Raw genomic sequence first — 20,269 nt, forward strand, 5'->3', positions numbered from 1 at the left:
AGAATCTTCACTTAACCATAAATGTACAAAATCCTGATCGATATATTTTATGATCACACGATAATAACCATAAATTATTTATTGAGTAAGATGTCAATTATTTTTAATTTTTTTGGAATATATTATTTCAGCATTCAAACAACCTGATCCAATAGTTTGATAATTAAATTTGAATATAAATTGAATATTTTGGCATTTAAATGAGAAATTGGATGCGTCTGAATACTTGTTAATCGCGGAAAGCGACTCATGGAAGAGAGAGAGAGAGTATAATGGGGGTGAGAGGACAACGCACTACCAAATTCCGAACAGGAGCCCAGACCTTCGGATACACTTCGTAGGTTCCTCCATCACCATCTGCATTTCGGTTCGCTCTCCTGAACGAACTCGGCGGCCGAGGATGGATTCCCTTCTCTTGCGGCACTTCTCCTCCCCTCCTCCTCGTCTCTCCCTTTCTCCTTCGCGCCGAGGTACGCCAATAGAACACTCGATTTCTCCGCCTAAAAATGTTTTTTTAGGTAGGGCTGTAATATTGGGTTTAACCATTTCTATCGTCTTTGCTGATAGCGGCGGGATGTCTATTGTGTTCATTTTAGTAGTAGTTGGTGCTTGATCCGTTGCCTCAGTCAAAGTAACGGGGAGAAAGAAGTGTATCTGTACCTTTGAGTCCCCGTGAGTGTGGAGTTGACTTCACAATGTATATTTTAACCCTTTCATTTTCAAGGAGAAGCTGGAAGAGGAAGAGCGGTGGTTCCTCTAAAATAAGTATAATGCGATTTTCACCCGAGGGACTAATTTAGTGTGAGGTTTAGTGTTCAAAATTACATATTCGGATTCATCTCCACGAGTGGTGGTAATAATTTATAGCTTATTCGTAAGATTAGTATGAATGTATGATTGAGATCGTTTCTTTATCAGAATGGGAATTTTGGTTTGTTTTTATTCTTTTTCCTGTTAACCTAGCATTATCAAAAATCTGTCGGGATGAGACAGTGGTCTTATTGTGATCTGGAATGATGCTGGGCTGGACCACAGGGAAGTTGACTCGTATATGATTTTGTTAGAATGGAACAGTGGGTATCTGTTTGGTCGGGCTAATATGATGCTAGGCTATACGGACTTCGACTTTTATCAGAGTTCGTTGTCATCCAAGACAACAGAATTGATGCTAGAAGTTGGGTAATGAAACTATACTTATAACAGATGGCTAGTTGCAATCAAGATAATTATCTAATCAAACCTATTGAAATTTCTGTTATCAAATACAATATATAACAAAGTTATTAGATAAAGAAAAACAAATTTACCTCAAGTATATATTATTATGAATGAATTAACATTAAAATCTAAAAGTGACATGGGAGGCTTCCCTAAGAGTAAGTGGTGTCCACATCCCATTAGGGGTGTCAATTCGGATGGGTCGGGTCGGGTTTGGGTTGAAAAAAAATTATAACCCTAACTCGAATACAATTCGAAATCCTTAAACTTGAATCCGAACCCGAATAACCCAATTAAAAATGTGTTTTTTTGCTATTTTCTTATAATTCTTCATTATTATACTAACAATGATATTGCTATATATAAAAATATTTTAATTTTTAAAATAAAATTTAATTTTACCCCAAGTTAAATCTAAATTTGGGTCAATCCATGATATTGCTAACAATGATAATTTTCTTATAATTCTTCATTATTATACTAACAATGATATTGCTATATATAAAAATATTTTAATTTTTTAAATAAAATTTAACCCCAGTTAAATCTAAATTTGGGTCAATCCAAACCAACCAAAAAATCTCCAACTCGAAAACCCTCAACCTGAACCTGTTTTTTCCGGATCGACTCGGGTCATTGGGTTGGGTTCATTTTTGATACCCCTACATCCCATGTTGGAATTCACCGGTTTGCCTATTAACGAAGTACAATTGATCCTAGCTCCACTGTTAGTAGGCTTAGATGAAGCCCTCTTAGATGAATATCCAATACCATGCCCAGTATTGTAGTAAAAAATAATTATAAAAACTAAAAATGAAATATAACATATTATTTATATGCAGCCTGCAGAGCTCTTATAGAGAAAGGAAAATTAGAACTTTTTTTTTTCATTCAATTACAGAGTCAGCTGTAATGTAGATTTTAGGATAATAGTTGAGAATGCTTTGAATTCAGTGTCGAGTCTTTCACAAATGTCGTTTCGAGTGGCTTTAATGCCCCTTCAAAGCTATCATTCACTACATAAAATAAATTGCTGATTAATTAATTTAAAAGCCTTTTAATTTTAAATAGACAACAATTTCACCCTAGACGATTAAAACAAATTTCAAATATGAGATGCATCTAAGAAAAATTATTTGAAATTTGTAAATAAGTCATATTGCTTCTACACCCTGAATAGAAATGCATTTCTGTTTCCATCAAAACAAGTGATGCATATTGTTTTGCCCATGGACCAAAACCAAAATCAGACCAGCAGGGATGAAACCTACCTTAAGCACTTACCTTTGATTGTCTCACTCGGCTCGTCATTGATCCTTCTTGTCCACTATTTGCTGGCTGCAGAACCACTTATCTGCAGCAGTACACCCATGAATAAGTGAAGAGAGTCTGGGATGAAGCCAAACTTTAACCTAAAGCATTGACTTCTAAACCCATTATTTGTTAACCCATGAACTTATAAAGCCATTAATTTCTTCTCTAATTCCTTTCCTTATTGTTTCAATGACATGCATCTCTTCTGATTCGACAAGAACATCAACACCTGAATGTCATTTGTTGACTTGTGAACCCATAACCGATTCATCTAATTCTTTTTTCATATTATTCAGAGAACACACATTCTTTCAATGAGGTAAGCCTCTTCTTCTTATTTTCTGTTTTATCCCCTCCATTTCACCAGTGCCATTGGCTGTGTCAGCAAACTAGCACAACACCAGTATTGTTTCGTCCTGGCTAGGGATTGACTAGGGACTGCAACCCATACTTGAGATAAAACTTTAAGCCTTGTGTCTCGTTCTGGCTAGGGACTGGAACCAACTCGGAATAAAACTTTAAGCCTTGTGTTTCACTGCCTTTCTGATCACATAGATTCCTGGAACGAAATGCAGTTTCAACTTTCATCTACTGATGATCTGAGCTAAGTTTTAAATGATTAAAGAGAATTGGTCTCTTTGTGACAATCGTCAGCTTACACTTGGTGTGGTGTTTGGTAAAATGGTTAGGTTGGGAAAATCTTTCAGTGCAAACTGGAATTAGTAGAAAAATACAAGTCATAATAGAATGACTTGACTAAGGCTTAGTGAGGGCCGGTGTACTTTAGTTTAAGCATTTCTTAGGAAGTTAGGTCCGTGGTCTTATACTTTTGTATTGATTTAGTGACAACAAGAAATGAAAATAAATTTTATCTATAAGTGAATCGAAGACACATTTTTGAATTTTATTTATTTTCAGTATTTGGTTCTTTATCATCACTTGTTTGATCTAAAGTTTTACTATGTATGTTTACATCCCTTACAAACTCTTTATTTACTGGTTTGGTGAATTTTGAAAAATATTAGTGATTTTAGGTTTATCAGTTATGCTCATGTGGCTTGGGTGAGAAATAAAATTTAGGTTATGTCTCTCCAAGTGTCATTATCCTGTCAGATTTATATGTATCCAAGGATGCATATGCTTCCATAGATCTATTGTACTGTATGACTTTATGAGGTAAATGATTTAGTTTGATTAATGTTATGTGTAATTTTTCTCTGTTTGTGTTGGGTCATAATTCTAGTGTTAAGACTTACTATATGTTTTTCTAGTTCCTCTTCTCTTCGTTTTTTTTGCTTTATGAACATTTCTCAGTTCTCACACTGTTCATAATTACAATTCTAATTGTGCTGGAGTATCACATTAGTCACTGCTAAAAGGAAGAATTCTTTTTTTTTTAAACAAAAAAAAAAATTCAGAGATGCACTTATATTCCACAAGTCTGTTGCAACTTTCTATGGTGACTTGTTGTGAAGTGGGGCTAATTAATGTGCTAGGTTGATTTTTTTTCCTTTTTAACTATGATTAACATTCCTTCTGACAGGTGGTTGTGTGCCAAGTCAGCACTTAATCAGCAAAGTGTGCAAGATTACAATTAGATGCAATGTTGGAGGGTGTAAATGGGATCCTTCAAACTTCAGTTTAGGACAAATTAAGAGGAAGTTTGCGCACACTAGAAATGCTGAATCAAGTTATGTAAATGCTACATCAGAATCATTGGAATCTCAACCTGAAGCTTTTAACTACACAAATTGGTGGAAGTCATCAATAGCTTCATTAGATGCCTTCTATAGATTTTCTCGGCCTCACACAGTCATTGGAACAGTTAAGGCAGACTTTTATTATATTGATTGTGTGATGCATACTGTTTGTAAATACATGCATTACTGTTCTATTCTTTTCATCATTGCTCACAATAATCATTTTTTCTGACAGGTAATGAGCATAATATCAGTTTCTTTACTGGCAGTTGAAAGCTTATCTGATATCTCCCCGCTGTTTTTAACTGGATTGTTCCAAGTAATAATGCGGAGAAAAACTTTTAGTTATAGATTGAGTTGTGCTTTCATTCAGTACATAATAATACTTCATGTCTCTTGCATCTCTCTTCTTGCAGGCTGTTATTGCTGCATTATTCATGAATATCTATATTGTTGGGCTTAATCAGGTTTTTGACATAGAAATAGACAAGGTATCACTGAGATATTTTTCTTGAATGTCTATCCTTGTTCTTTTTGGAGCACAATTAAACCCCAAGATAACCGTAAATAGATGGAACTTGTGAGATATGATTTGTTATTGTTTATTGTGTTGCATTTACAAACCAAGCACATTCTAGGTTTACCCTTCAATTTTAAAATATCTTATTATTCCTATGGCCATAAATATTGTATTCTAGTTTGTTTTGAATGTTGCTCAGAAGAACTGACAATTTACTTTGTTAATGGTGTAGGTTAATAAGCCATATCTGCCTTTAGCATCTGGGGAGTACTCGTTCAGAACTGGAGTTGCAATAGTTTCCATTTTTGCTGTCTTGGTTGTTGGATAAGTTCTTCCTAAGATTTTAAACTATTTTTATGCTTCTTTCTCTCTTTATATGTAATTAAAGGATTTGTGTGGCGGGGCCATATTAGTCCAAGTGTGGTCAATTGATCCTACTTAAATTTTAAATTTATAACCTATTTATAAAATGATGAAAATGAGATTTTGCCTCATTATATTTACATAATTGAGACGACATGTTATGATAATATTGATGATGATGCTATTGATGCTTAAATATTTGAATGATGTTCGATAATCAACCAAGTTTTATTAATTCAAGAACATCTTTTATCTTTTTTATATATAATTTTCAGAATTTTATATCATCTCATTCACCCGCTAATAAGTTTCTGCTTTTGCCATTGTTGACGCTAACCATCAACAACTCATATTACTCTTATCAAGGTACTATGGTCTTTACTGAATATGCCGATTAGTAATGGTTTAGAATAATTATAGCTCCTTTAAATTTGCTACCAGTAGTGGATTATTGAGCTTCATCTAATATCACATCACTGAGTAACTTAATCTTTACTTTATTCTTCCAGAGCTTTGGTGTTTCATGGGCTGTCGGTTCTGTGCCATTATGGTGGGCTATTTCCATCAGCTTTATCCTTGGAACAGCATATTCAACCAATGTACATTTGATTTCATTTACGTACTTGCTATTTATTTTAAATCAAGGTCTGATTATAACTTACTACTTTACAATGTGCATATTTTTTTTTGATCTGGATTCTTAACACACCGGGTAGCTAGTCTACATGAGATTAGCCCCAGGAAACCATGGCGTAAATATATTTGCTTGTTCAATTAAAAAGACATTGATTTATTTATTTTATTCTGAATATTATGGGTTAAACATCCTGGATTATTACTTGTCCACTGATTTATTTAATTGCGATTGGTGAATCAAGCAAGTTAGCTAGGATATTGGATAGATATTTTGTATCCACCTGCTGCTACCATAGAGATGCATAAGCATCATCATATCAACTACCTATGGAAAAATAATAGGTCCTGATTTTTCTCATTCTAATTGTTCAAACCACAAATGGAAGTTTGTCGTGCATAGGGGTGTAAACGAATCGAATGAGTCGAATTTGAAGAAAAATCTAAGGCTCGAATTCAGCTTGAATTAGTTATATTCAATTGAGCTCGATTCGAAGCTCGAAAAGTTTAAAATTTTTGGCTCAGATTCGGCTTGAATCAGAGCTCTGGTTCGAATTCGGCTCGAAAGATTCAAACATGTTCGTGAGCTATTCGAACTATTGCTCGAAAATAAGTACTCGAAAGATTTGAAATTTATTTATTTAATTTATAATTTTATCATATTAATAAAATATTAAGGCTCGCGAACTATTGAACTAAATAATTTGGGCTGAGTTTGGCTCAAAAAAAAAGTTCGAACATGTTCGAGTTCGGCTTGAATTCGATAAGTTCGAATACGAATCAAATATTTATCGAGCCGGCTCGAAAAGCTCGTGAACTGGCTCGATTCGTTTCCAATATACATTGTAAAACCCTGTAACATAGACAATGTCACACCATATGGTATTGTGGTTCCGATCATCTAACTCACCATTTGGCTAAAAGGGTCTGAAATATGATTCAAAATTTGGAATTCCAGTCTGCCTTCCTCGCCGTTTCAACACATCGTGCTCCATGACACCTTACATTGAAGACTATCGATCATATATATTCAAGACCACAAGAAAGAGCATGTGATTTGGCCTATACATTTGATTTCTCCATTTAAGAGTGATAATTTGGTAGAAACTATACCATTGATTAGTACAATCCTTCAACAAAGTGATACAATCCACTTGTGCCATGGTGGTAGTTTTCATTCCATTCTGCAGATCGGAAGTAAATCAATCCCCTCAAAATTGAAAAACTACTGGATAAAAACCCAAGTAGGTGGTTAATAACATGTCTAAATGGCACTCAAATTTAAGTGACCATCTTGTCACCTACTGCCAGGGCCCAGGGGTAGACCTGAACAGTAGATATGCCTACTTTTCCTAATTTGTTTGTGGGTCCTGTACCTAACACTACTTTTCTCTGCATAGTGTATATGCAAATCTGCCATATATCTTCATTATTAAAAAATTATTTAAGATTTATGTTATTCATTAAAAATTAATTTTTGTAATTATCAAGTGATTAATCAATAGAAAAGTCCACAATGATAATACACAGTTTATGCCTTACTACAAATAATAATTGTTGAAATGCACATCATCTTCAAATTTCTAGCACTAACCAATAATAAAATAGTAAGTGCTTATGTACTGTGTTCATATATGTTGGCGCGAGGCACATGGAAGGGGTTCCGGAAAGGAATAGGAGAAAGTAGACAAGTAATACAAGTCGCATACCAATTACTGTTGAGGGCCTTGAGATCATTGGGAAGTCAATAATACCTTCTCCATAGTAGTCACTTATGATTCTGCTCCATCATGCCACCAAACCTTTCTTGTTTTCCTTCAGCTTAATGTTGTTGTTTCATCCCTGTTTAGTGTCTTGGTTTGTCTTATTTTGTGCAGCCAAAGATGACATATATCATTCTCAGCATCCACCATAGTAAGCTAGATCGATCTTCTTGCCTATTCTACATGACGATTTAAATTATTGACAATATGTTGCAACCTATGCTTATGCATGCATATGGAACACGGTGAAGAACCACATGGCATATGCTGGATGTATATCGCTACATGAAAACACTTTTTAAACAATGATCATTTGAATAATTTGTACCATCAAACTTTAGAATGATTGACATGAATAAATAATTTAGTTGTGCCTAATAGAAAAAAAAATAGGGATAAATTACAAACTGAATCAAGCTTTTATTATGTTTCATTTGTGATTTATATGAAGAGTTGAAATCTTAGAGGTTCGAGACTTAAAACTGTTGAGTGAGGTTGGCAAAGTTGCCAAAGCAGTGTGATAATTTGGTATAGTAAACAATAATATGAAACCATGAAGTTCAATTTTATAACCTTAATGAAGCAAAAATAGAAGGGTGTGTGTATCTTTTTTTCAGAAGAGTTGGGAGTATGATGGAAGTCATGAAATTGTCTGTGGAATATGTAAATTGTAATTTAATGCAAAAACATAGATTGACACGGTCAGACATTGTTAATCTGTGGCATATACGAACCAGCACCAATATGGTAATGGCACTGCTCTTGTCTAGGACCAAGACCAATACAAAATTGAAATTACAACTTTGTTCAACTGATTACAAAAGGCAAAATTTTATTTCTAAGGTAACATTTCTTCTGCTTTTTTATTTCAGTGTTCTTTTTTTTTATTACCATGGATCAGGAAGTTAACTATATCTTATAGTATTAAAATATTCTTATGATTCATCTATTTCATTCCTATGCTATTATGCAAAGATTCACATGTGTCATTGGCTGCTGTCTTTTCTCTGTACCACATGACTTAGAAGTTGGATTTATTTATTTTATTATTGAATGATCTTAAGAAGTTGGATGTGCATGCCATAAAAAACATTATTGCGTTAGTATTTAGAAATAGTTGGATTTTTACCTTCCTGCATTGACTCTGATCATGAGTTCATGACAGCTGCCATGTTTAAGATGGAAGAGATCTGCTGTTATTGCAGCACTCTGTATTCTGGTGGTGCGGGCTGTGATTGTTCAGCTTGCATTTTTCTTGCATATGCAGGTATGGCATTCATGTTTACCAGATCTGAGCATGCAAGATAACAATTTTCTTTTTTTTATTGTGTATTTCACAAGCCAAAAATGTCAGCATTGTTTGATGTTTGTGGATAATGGATCTTAAAAAATTCCCAGACATTTGTCTTCCAAAGACCAGTCTATTTCTCCAGACCTTTGGTATTCGCAACTGCATTCATGAGTTTCTTCTCTATTGTGATTGCACTATTTAAGGTAATTCCTTAACTTCCCATTGCAAAACATTAACCAAATTATTTCTCAATTGTGCATTGGTAGAATATAATGAAGTTTAATTTCTCAGAAGGATGATTTGTGACAATAGAAGTCACCATGCTAGCATAATAATTTTTTGCTATTAATTTTCATATTTTTTTATTTCTTGTTTTATTCTAATATCTTCTGTTATGGATTATGTTGTTTTGGGCATGTTCAATTTTTACTTATGATTACTAGCAGTAGTCACAATTGAGGGCTACTGTTTTTACTATTCTATAACCCTGTATATAACTATCACACAGTGGTTGTTGGCAGTGAGTTTATAATGATTCAATATACCTTAGCCTTCTACGGTATCATGAGCTCATGACTGCAATCTAGATGAACTCTTCCACCTACATACCTTCTATGTTTAGTCAAAAATTAGCATGTGCTTTATAGATGGTCATGTACTTTGGGTTCTTCCCATACTTTGAGATGTAATTCCAAATCTAATTAATAATTACAACTAGAAGGCCTAATTTCTGCAGTCTGCTCATCCATATTGTATTAATCTTCCATTTTTAAATAAATATAGTTCATTAGTAATTCATCTAGGTTATGCTTAATTTAATGCAAATATAGAGATCAACAAATGAAAAGTAAAGAGAACCCTTTGTCTAAATTGATATTTTAACTCTTTGTTGAAAATGATACATGTGTAAACTAATAAGTACTTGATGATCATAAATAAGAAAGGGTCACATTTGGGATGATCTTGATGTGAGATTTTGCTGCAAAATTTAAGAGATGATGAGTCATCTCAACAGAAGAGCACTTCCAGATTCGCTTACATCCATTAGAGAAACTAATGAATTATATTTTGTATTAGATCAAGAGTGTGAGGATTGAGGATGATTTAGAGGAATTCAATAATGATAATTCTTAGAGAGGATTGCCATTTTCCTTTTTATTTGAGTTTTTCACTTGAGCATTGTGTTTTGTCAATAATCTGTTCTATCTATAAAACTGGTTGTGTTGGCTTAATCTTCTGTGAATTCATATATTCATAGACCATTTCTCTTCTAATTTTAATTGCAAGAAGGATCAATAGTCAATGCATTATCACCATCATGAAACCGTGTTAGTCCCAACAAGCATCAATAACCAATTCAAAGATAGTTAATTCTGAAATTAATTATCAATTGCATTGATTGACATTGAACTATATTGAGGCCAAATATGGCAGAAAAATATTTACTAATAAACCTTAAGCAATTAAAGCTTGTAACTGTTGAAGGTTTAACCAGAATTTAAACAATGGAGTGATTGCCAATAAGTAGATGGAACTCATGGTTAGAATAGATTAAAGAGGAAGGGGCCATCAGAGCCAATCAACTATAGATACTTCTTGTCTAAGCCCTTTCTTTCATTGAATTGTTAACACTGATTTCACAAATGATTTGTAATCATTTTGTAAGCATACATGTTGTTACCTCATTTTTCTCTCCTTCGCTTATGAGAAGTAGAAATGAATGTAATGGCTCCCAATTTTGAGTTTGCAATAATATACTTATAATCTTAATGGTAGAGGTAAGAAGTGATGTTAGAGGACGATGTGATGGTTGATCACATAATACTAATGGGGGCAAACCATATAAATTTATAAAATTTGGCTTGTTGAATTGACATTATTGTAGTCTTTATCTAGCATATGTGAATTGTTCAATAGAGTCATTGACAACAGACCAGCTTGGTGAATCATAGCTGATGGAGAAATGACTTTGTAAGGTTAACTTTTAAATCACAGAGATGAAAGTTTACTCAAAGTAGTAGGAAAGGATATGAAAGGAACACCTGTCTTTGTAATATGCTTTCAAAGAATTGGATGGGCACAACTTGCTTATTTTCTTTTGTTGCTAAATTCCCTCCTCTTGAATTTTATTATAGCCTTATTTGTTTTTTAATAGTAAATCTGAATTCTATAATAGATTTATTTACTTTTTTTAATTGTAAAGCTCCTGGTGGTTCTTCTAGTACCATGAAATATATTTTTTTTCTTCTGGACTGAGATTTTCATCTGGTGCAGGATATCCCTGATATTGAAGGAGACCGTATCTTTGGTATTCGGTCCTTCAGTGTTCGCCTAGGTCAAAAACGGGTATCCAACAAAAAAAAATTGATCATTATTTTTAATTTGTGCAACTATTCTGATTATAATAACTTTGGCAGGTCTTTTGGATTTGTGTCTACCTTCTTGAGATGGCTTATGGTGTTGCAATGGCAGTTGGAATGACTTCATCCTGCAATTGGAGCAAGCTTGTGACTGTATGCAGACAACTTCTCTGCAATTTGCTTGGTCATTTTATTTCCTGCCTCTTGTCATGCTTGTTCATTATCCCATAATTTTTTCAACCAAATTTAATTTTTAACCAATTAGTTTTCATTAGACATACCAGCAAGTTTCATTTATTTCAACTCTCAGATTTCAGGATATTCTCCAGTGGAGTTGGTTGACTGAACAATGTTTTTATTTCTATTGCTTTTTGCTACCATTACTAAACAGAAATTCATCCACTAAAGGAATTGAAAAATTGAATTGATCAATCACAATTCTTTCTTCTTCTGGTATTGTTAGTATTTGCTGACATTTAGATCGCAGACACTTATATAACAAGGCTGCTATTCTTCTTTGAGGTTACATCCTGTAATTTTTGATCCTCACCTAACTAGTAACTTACAGACGCATACCTCAGATCATCTGAAGCTGTTGCTCAGAATGCTAGAAATTCTCAAAGCTTATTCAGCGGAAATTCCATTTTACTGGTTTTGCAGGTCTTGGGCAACGCCGTACTTGCATTGAATCTCTGGAATCGTGCTAAATCTGTCAACCTAATGAGCAAACCGGCAATTACATCTTTTTACATGTTTATATGGCAGGTAAGTGTCACATTTTCAGAACTGTTAAACATTTCACAACCTTCTCTCTCTATGTTTTTGTAAGCAAATTTGCTCCTCCTTTTTTCAGCTTTTCTACGCGGAGTACTTGCTCATTCCACTTGTGAGATGACTTTTGGTCCAAATTTGCTGATCAAGCTGCTTTTCTTGACTGAAGTGAATGGAGAAATAAGATAGTACTAAAGTGATAGCCCAGGTCGTCTCTCTCTTTCCCAGAGCTAGTCTCGCATTTCATTATCTAATATATTATCATCCACTAAAGTTTCTTTGAAGAAAGTCCCAAGATTATGCATGTTGTACATACGCTCTGTGCTGGCTGTTAATAGATTTGTATTGTAACAAGCTTTTTTATGTGAAAAAGGAAAACCTCTATGAAAATGGCGATCTGACTTATCTGTTCATGTAGTGTCTTGTAGTCTATTGGCATTGTGAAACCGTTCGTATCCAGTGGACTTATGATAGATTCTCCACCATCACAAACTGACAAAGTGTCGCTGATGAAGGTACAAGAGTCGTAATCTGGATATAAATCACTACCAAACTTTGATGACTTTGACTACTATGTTGGCTGCTAGAGGTCAAAAGGTATGACTAAGGAGAGTGCACTCTTGTTAGAACAAACAATAAAGAAGTTTGAACGTTGCATTGTGTTTTCCTCTTAGTTTTTTTTAAATTTTTTTTTAATTTTTTATTTGAGGAGATTCATTGTTAGGGCCGTAAATAGGCTGTGCCAAGATTTAGGACGTTTAAATTTATTTGATAAGGTAATTAAATTAAACTAAGTTGATCTTAAAATAAATCAAGTTTTTGAAATAATTATTCAAGTTTGGTTTAATTTATTTGGTAAGAGTTTGAGCTTGATTTATTTATATGTTATCGAACTTTCAATTTAACTTTGATTTGAGTTTGGTTTGTTTAGATATTATTTTTAAATTTAAATTTGTTTGATTGGTGATTGAATTTGATAATTCAAATTTATTTATTTATTTAATTTTTTTATTTATTTGGTATATTGATAAAATTTTTATTAATGAATATAGTTCATAAATACTGTTTATGAATATTAACCGGTTGAATACATATGTTCAAGTTTTTTTTGTACAGTTTAACTATTTATTTAAATTAAGTTATCTAATTAATCTTCTTATACGTATTAAACTAATATAAATAAATTCTTATCAAATACACATTCGTTATGATGTTTCTGACAGGAAACAAGAAAAAATTATATCCGATTAAATTTGCCCATTTGGAATCCACCCTTAAATTTAATTATTATAATTAAATTTGGTAAAGTTTATGCGCTGAAATTAGAAAATTGAGCAGGTAATTTTATAAGAAGGTTTTTTTTTTTTTTTTTTTTTTTTGACTTGATCGGAAATTAATCCTAGTTTGATTTGATAATTCTATTATATGGTGACTCGTTCAGCCCAGCCCTGGGGCTAATCATTATAATTCCAACATGATCTCATTAGATCTGCCGCATCAAGAGTCCGAACATGACTTTAGCCATACAATTAGCAAGGTTTGACTCGGCCATTAGATCGGTCGCATCATGAGTCCAAACATATTTATGACTGAAATTGCCAAGCTTGGCTGGCTTTAATTACTCTACGTCATCAAATTCCACTTAATTGATCCTCTCAATCCCTCGCGATTCCCGTGGCCTGCCGGCCCGAATCGATGGTCAACTCTTTGACTAAACAACCCCTAACTATGCCAGCGTTGACTTTGATTCTCTTGGATGTATTTGTTCGTACGCTCACATCACATCACGTCTCGCTTAAATTAGAAGTGAAAAATCGATCGAATCTTATCGAAAACATAAAAACATCCGGATCAATTTGGATTCTAGATTTGCAGTTATGTCCACGCAGGATTTATTTAAAGGGTAATGTTAAATGATTAAAATTTGACTACTCAGAATATATACATGTATGTGTATATATAGGTATGCATATATTAATTACATGTATGTATATACATTAAATTTCTATGATTAGAAGATAAAAATTTCTAACTGATCAAACCCGACCAACAAAATTTACTATTACTTAAAAGTAGGGTTATGTTTACATTTTCATTTCAATCGATTAAATTGAAAAAAAAAAATATCCAAAGTTTCAGTCCAATTCAACGCATCGGTAACGGCCGAAGACATTGAATTTGGAACTAATTTATTTAATTAATTAATTAACTAACTAACTAAAAGCGTGATCATTTCAAGATATGAATAGCTAATTAATTTAAAAAATATTTAACAGTTACTAACTTAAGAAATAGTACGGAAGATAATAAATATATCTAGGATCAAGTTGTCATTTTTTTTTCTCCTTTTTAATTAATTATTCTGAGCTTCTTTCTCCAATATCAAGGAAATAATTCTTAGCAAAGTTGCACATGAATAAACAAGTCGGAGAAATGGAGGAGACGTGATTTGTCCGGATGATAATTCCCATGCCTAAAAATCATATAAATTAATATCTGAATCTCCGTATCCACTGATGTTTCCTTTGCCTGAGACGAACAAGTAGATACGGCCGTACTCATGAAATTATGATTATTTTATAATTCCCGTAGGTATCCTTGGAACCGGTCTCTCTCCTCGTTACTCCTTCAAATAAATTTCGAAGTATGAATAATTTCTAGTCTAACACTTAGACATTTTAGATTTTTCATCTCACTTGATAAAATATTCTATAAGATAAAATATCCTATAATACATTGTTGTACTAATTTTAAAAATATTATTATTATTATTAAAAAATATTTATTTTATTATCAAATTAGTCTGGGGTGAATGATTTTTCTCCTTATTCAATTGTAAGATAAATCCGAAAGGGTAGTGACGGAGTTAGGATATTAGTTTAGTGTAGGTAATTACAGCTACCGCTAACGAACATGTTGCGGAGGGTGCCTCGTCCAGTTCCGATAGCAGTCCAACAGTAGTGAAGCAATTAAAGCTCTTCGCTTTACAAGTCATATCGTCATGTATCTTGCTAAATTTTATTTTGCATCATCTGTCTTTTTTGTTTTGGCATCATCTGCCTAATTTATTTCTTATACTTTATAGAAAACACAACAAGAAAAGAAGAATATCAACATATATCTTGCTTTCGACATACTGCATATGCTTGTTATGATGTTTAGTTAGGAAAAAACAAATACTAGAGGAGAGAATGATAAAATTTAGGGTGGTTTCGATGCCTAGGTCCAGCAACAGAAAAAAAAAATATAAAAAATTAATATTTTTATGCAATAATGTATTTGAAGTGCAATAAAATTTTATAAAGAATTTGATATTGCAAAAAAAAAAAATGTAATTAACATGCATCAAATATTGCAAAATGAACAAGTACTTTTTTTTTTTTTTTCATTTGCATCATCTATTTTTTTTTCTTAATAATATTTTTTAAGTGGGTCTTGACTCAGTATGGGCAGCTGCCCACACTGGGCTTGTGCTCGCTCCGCCTATGCGAAAAGGTGATCCACTAGGCTTTGTCGTTGTGTTGGAGGTTTTGAAATTATTATTATTATTATTATTATTTAATTGATATTAGATATTTAATCCTTTAAATGGATTAATTTTAGAATTAATTTTTGATATAATCTTATGAAAATTAAGAAGTATACATAGCTCATTCCATTTTTATTGGAGAAAAAAATTCTCTATCATGGAAGATTATTTTTTTTTATTATCCATTGGAGGGCCGGGATTTTAAAGACATTATTATTGCTATTTATGTGGTTGTCATTTGGATTATTCATTGTACTAATTAGAATTTTTTTTAGTCGTTCATTTCCACGGATGTTTTTTTTCTTCTAAATAATAAATTAATTAACCTCGTAACAAGAAAGAAGGGGCTTCATTTTGGAAAATTGGGGCCGCGTCGGGTAAAAATGTGGGTAGGCACAGGTGGTCCACTCGACGAAGACGGCCGGCTTCTTCCTATAAATAGACGCGGCTCGCTCTCCCCTCTCCTTCTCCTTCTCCTTCTCCTTCCTCAGCCGATGCCACTTCTAGCTTGATCACTGGAAGAGTGATTGGGAGTTCTGAGTTTATTTCTAGGGTTTTGTTTTGGTGATTGTGATACCTCTTCGTCGATCGTCGACGAGTCATCGGCGGCTGAAATGGCCGGCGAGAAAGCGATCAGCTTGGAGCAGATCAAGAACGAGACCGTCGACCTTGTGAGTGTTTATTATTTCCCTTTTTGTTGTTGTGTTTTGATCGATTTCTTTTGGAATCAAGAGCCCGAGTGAGATTTTTGCAATTGAAAAATGGATAATTTCGGCCTCGTAGATCATGCATTGTTTTCTAGGTTATGGAAACACGATCGAAAGCGTTTTTTTTCCGGCTTCGAGCTTTAAAGGTTTAGCCGATGAGGAAAAGAGGGGGAGGAAAGCAATGGCAAATGTGATGCTGCATTCTTTTGTTTTTAGATTTCCGACATTTCTTCTCCCATTTTCAGCTTGCTTTTGTCGTCTTCTCACGTGCTCCTTCTGCTAATGAGTAAACAACTGCAAAGAAAACTCTTTTAACTTGTCGTGGCTTCGGGTACTTCCGTAAGTACCGATCCGTGACAACATGCTAACTTTCGATCCTTCCTCTCGTCTCCTCGGTTAGCTCGCCCTGATTGAAAAAGTAGGTATAAAAATTGTCGCGTAGTTGCGAGATTATTCAATGTCTGTGGTTGTTGAGGCTTCCACTTGTTTAAGATTTAAACTTTTCACCGAGGCACTTGTTGGTTTCACTGGAATCTGCCAAAGTTGTCTCGAAAAGTTGCAGTTTTTTCTTGTCAGTGTGGTTTCGACTTTACAAGTCTTTTTTGTTTCATTTGCTGGCCATTTGGTTCTTTTAGGAACGGATTCCCATAGAAGAGGTGTTCGAGCAGCTGAAATGCACCAAAGAAGGTCTAACTACGGACGAAGGAGCCAATCGGCTCCAAATCTTCGGTCCAAACAAGCTCGAAGAGAAAAAGGTAATTTATAAAATATTTTTTATGCGTGTTTCTTCCTGTTCATCATCTATCAGTATTTAGACTGAACAGCGAGTGGATTATGTGATTGCAGGAAAGTAAGATTCTCAAGTTCTTGGGCTTCATGTGGAACCCCCTTTCGTGGGTCATGGAGATGGCTGCCATCATGGCCATAGTCTTGGCCAACGGAGACCACAAGTCACCGGATTGGCAAGACTTCATCGGCATCATCGTACTCCTCGTCATCAACTCCACTATCAGCTTTATCGAAGAAAATAATGCCGGTAACGCCGCCGCCGCACTAATGGCCGGCCTCGCCCCGAAGACAAAGGCACGTGCTTATTGCGTTCCTTCTCCTAGATCAATCGTTTTGTTTCAAAGCTTAAAATTCTAAAACTAGACTATAAAGTTATGTTAATAAGAAGTAGTCTGGTGGCTCAATTAGGTTCTTAGAGATGGCCGCTGGAGTGAACAGGACGCGGCAATTCTTGTGCCAGGCGACATAATTAGTATCAAACTTGGCGATATAATCCCAGCTGATGCACGTCTGCTCGAAGGGGATCCGCTGAAGATTGATCAGTCCGCTTTAACTGGAGAATCTCTCCCGGTTACCAAGAATCCAGGAGACGAAGTGTTCTCTGGCTCAACTTGCAAGCAGGGTGAAATAGAGGCCATTGTCATTGCCACTGGAGTTCATACCTTCTTCGGAAAGGCAGCACATCTCGTAGACAGCACGAACCAAGTTGGGCACTTCCAGAAGGTGCTGACGGCCATTGGTAACTTCTGTATCTGCTCCATTGCAGTCGGCATGGTCATTGAGATCATCGTCATGTATCCAATCCAGCACAGAAGATATAGAGATGGTATTGATAATCTATTGGTCCTCTTGATTGGAGGTATCCCGATTGCCATGCCAACAGTCCTGTCTGTGACCATGGCTATTGGATCACACAGACTATCTGAACAAGGTGCTATCACAAAGAGAATGACCGCGATAGAGGAGATGGCTGGCATGGACGTCCTCTGCAGTGATAAAACAGGGACATTAACTCTTAACAAATTGAGCATCGACAAACTTCTTATTGAGGTTTTCACAAAAGGGGTGGATAAGGAGCATGTGGTCCTATTGGCAGCAAGAGCATCAAGAACAGAGAATCAGGATGCTATTGATGCTGCCATGGTGGGGATGCTTGCAGACCCAAAGGAGGTAAGTTCTATATAAGTATTTCTGATGAAGGATGATCATACTGAATATAAGTCAAAGTCCGACAATTTCATTGCTCATGGGCAGGCGAGAGCAGGTATTAGAGAAGTACATTTTCTTCCCTTCAATCCTGTGGACAAAAGAACTGCTCTCACCTATATCGATGGCAATGACAATTGGCATCGTGTAAGTAAAGGTGCACCTGAGCAGGTAATTGTTTTCCCCTCATCTGGTTTTTTGTCCCGTAGCATACCATTCATGCATTGCTATCACTCACGGGATTCAACTTCTGAGAACAGATTTTGAACCTTTGCAACTGCAAAGAAGATGTCAGGACTAAGGTGCATTCAGTAATTGATAAATATGCTGAACGTGGGCTGCGATCACTAGCTATTGCTAGACAGGTCTGCTCTGTGTGTCCATGGAAGTTATAATTATTCATGTTTGAATTCTAGTTTCTTTTAAAGTTGATAACCTTTCACCTCCAGGAAGTTCCAGAGAAATCCAAAGAGAGTGCAGGGGCACCATGGCAATTTGTAGGGGTGTTACCTCTTTTTGATCCTCCAAGACATGACAGTGCTGAAACTATCCGCAGAGCTCTCAACCTTGGCGTTAATGTCAAAATGATCACAGGTAAGTGAACTCTCCTTCCTTTACCCTGGTTGTTATTTTGTTAACCATCATCTTCTGCTAAGTTTCTTTAGTTCAGGTGATCAGCTTGCTATTGCAAAGGAGACAGGGCGGAGACTTGGTATGAACAAAAAATTAAATTAACTGTTTCATAATGGCTACATATGCATCCGACCATCCGCGTGTGTGACTGAACTGCAATCATGCACGCAACTGTAAGTGCAAAGGGTTTAAGATATAATCATATCATGTTTCTTGATGTGTTTGTCGACTGTGTAGGTGTAAAAACTTTTGCACTTGCAAGTTGAGTCCAAGAAAGTTAAGGTGCAGCTAAGTCGAGTCAATCTTTGGGGTGTTCAAGCTTGTTTGATAAGGTAACTGAGCCAAACCGAGCTGAGTCTAAAATGAACCAAACCTTTGAAATGATTGTTCAAGCTTAGCTTAGTTTATTTTTTATGAGCTTAAGCTTGGTTGAACCTTGGCTTGAGTTTAGTTCGTTTAGATGTTATCAGCTTGAGCTTTGTTAGTTTAGATGTTCTCGAGCTCTCAATTCAAGTTTGGCTTGGGCTTGGTTAGTTTAGATGTTATCGAGCTCTAAATTCAAACTTATTTGATTGTTTGAAACTTTTGCTTGTTTAATTGATTATTGAGCTTGATAATTCAAATTTATTTGTTTATTTTAAAAGTTCTTTTTATTTATTTAGCATGTTGATAAGAGTTTTATTAATGAACATAGTTCACAAACATTATTCACGATCATTGTTCACGAACATTAATGAGCTAAATACATATGTGTTCAAACTTGTTTGTTTAGTTTAACGAGTTGTTCAAACTCGTTTATTTAGTTGATCTTGTGTGTATTGAACGAACATAAACAAACTCTTATTAAGCTGAACACTAAGCTTGTTCACGAATGTTTGGTTCATTGACAACCCTAAGGTTGACCAAATACTTGGTAAATGAATAAGTGTCTTGGTTGATAGAGAAGACCAAGAGAACGTTTACAAATGCAAAAGTTCAATACATGTTTGATGGATGCTCAAATGAGGTAGGTGCTAATGAGAAAGATAGGAGGCAAGGCCTCTTGGTAAATAAGACCCAAAGGTAAATCAAGAAGACTCAAAGCCAAAAGCTCTTGACTAATGAGGAAGACATGAAGGTGAGGCCTCTTGCCATGAGAAAGATATGGAAGTGAGATCTCTTGGAGACGAGGAACACCTAGAGGCTCCAGGCTGATGAGAAAGTCTTGAGGTGAGACCTCTTGGCATATAAGGAAAACCCAAAGGGAAGGCCTCTTGGCATAGCAAGACTGGGACCAACGTCTCTTGGCATGATGAACATGAAGTGATTCATAAGAATCTTAAAAGATTATGAATGATTTGCAATCTTGATTTCGGGGGTGGACTTTTACCTAGGTACGATCTCAACCAAGAAATAGGTGTTTCTAGGTCTTAGTCAATGAATGAAGTATTAATGAGTTGATTCAATCAACTGGAACAGTCGAAATGATAGTT

General features: G+C 34.9%; 2 protein-coding genes across 3 annotated transcripts; both read left to right on the forward strand.

Annotated features, from left to right (window-relative positions):
- Positions 1–228: 228 nt before the first annotated feature.
- Positions 229–12,323, forward strand: LOC122026368 (probable homogentisate phytyltransferase 1, chloroplastic). Of its 2 annotated transcripts, none has more exons than XR_006124120.1 (12): positions 229–470; positions 4,076–4,356; positions 4,468–4,551; positions 4,649–4,723; positions 4,985–5,068; positions 5,625–5,714; positions 8,677–8,778; positions 8,910–9,005; positions 11,077–11,148; positions 11,220–11,346; positions 11,823–11,927; positions 12,016–12,323. XR_006124120.1 is itself a non-coding variant. In XM_042585060.1 (12 exons), the coding sequence occupies exons 1-12, from the start codon at positions 401–403 to the stop codon at positions 12,055–12,057; spliced, it is 1,197 nt and encodes a 398-aa protein (XP_042440994.1). In that variant the 5' UTR covers positions 231–400; the 3' UTR covers positions 12,058–12,323. The 2 variants fall into 2 exon arrangements, 1 of the variants encoding a protein (XP_042440994.1); XM_042585060.1 differs by having other exon boundaries at positions 231–470; positions 11,220–11,315.
- A 3,612-nt stretch (positions 12,324–15,935) lies between these two features.
- On the forward strand, positions 15,936–18,899 carry LOC122026486 (plasma membrane ATPase 4-like). The gene is made up of 8 exons (XM_042585227.1): positions 15,936–16,133; positions 16,805–16,924; positions 17,016–17,252; positions 17,367–18,128; positions 18,213–18,335; positions 18,425–18,529; positions 18,614–18,758; positions 18,835–18,899. The coding sequence occupies exons 1-8, from the start codon at positions 16,077–16,079 to the stop codon at positions 18,897–18,899; spliced, it is 1,614 nt and encodes a 537-aa protein (XP_042441161.1). The 5' UTR covers positions 15,936–16,076.
- Positions 18,900–20,269: the final 1,370 nt, after the last annotated feature.

Source organism: Zingiber officinale, chromosome 10A, assembly GCF_018446385.1.
Source record: "Zingiber officinale cultivar Zhangliang chromosome 10A, Zo_v1.1, whole genome shotgun sequence".
Classification (NCBI taxonomy): domain Eukaryota; kingdom Viridiplantae; phylum Streptophyta; class Magnoliopsida; order Zingiberales; family Zingiberaceae; genus Zingiber; species Zingiber officinale.

What these genes read in the sequence shown, in the direction of transcription:
- LOC122026368 (XM_042585060.1), top strand. Translation starts at nt 401, where the DNA reads ATGGATTCCCTTCTCTTGCGGCACTTCTCCTCCCCTCCTCCTCGTCTC. An exon ending in CCTTTCTCCTTCGCGCCGAG is followed by an intron (nt 471 to 4,075) that starts GTACGCCAATAG and finishes TCCTTCTGACAG; the next exon opens with GTGGTTGTGTGCCAAGTCAG. An exon ending in TTTCCATTTTTGCTGTCTTG is followed by an intron (nt 5,069 to 5,624) that starts GTTGTTGGATAA and finishes TTATTCTTCCAG; the next exon opens with AGCTTTGGTGTTTCATGGGC.
- LOC122026486 (XM_042585227.1), top strand. Translation starts at nt 16,077, where the DNA reads ATGGCCGGCGAGAAAGCGATCAGCTTGGAGCAGATCAAGAACGAGACC. An exon ending in AGAACGAGACCGTCGACCTT is followed by an intron (nt 16,134 to 16,804) that starts GTGAGTGTTTAT and finishes TGGTTCTTTTAG; the next exon opens with GAACGGATTCCCATAGAAGA. An exon ending in ACAAGCTCGAAGAGAAAAAG is followed by an intron (nt 16,925 to 17,015) that starts GTAATTTATAAA and finishes ATGTGATTGCAG; the next exon opens with GAAAGTAAGATTCTCAAGTT.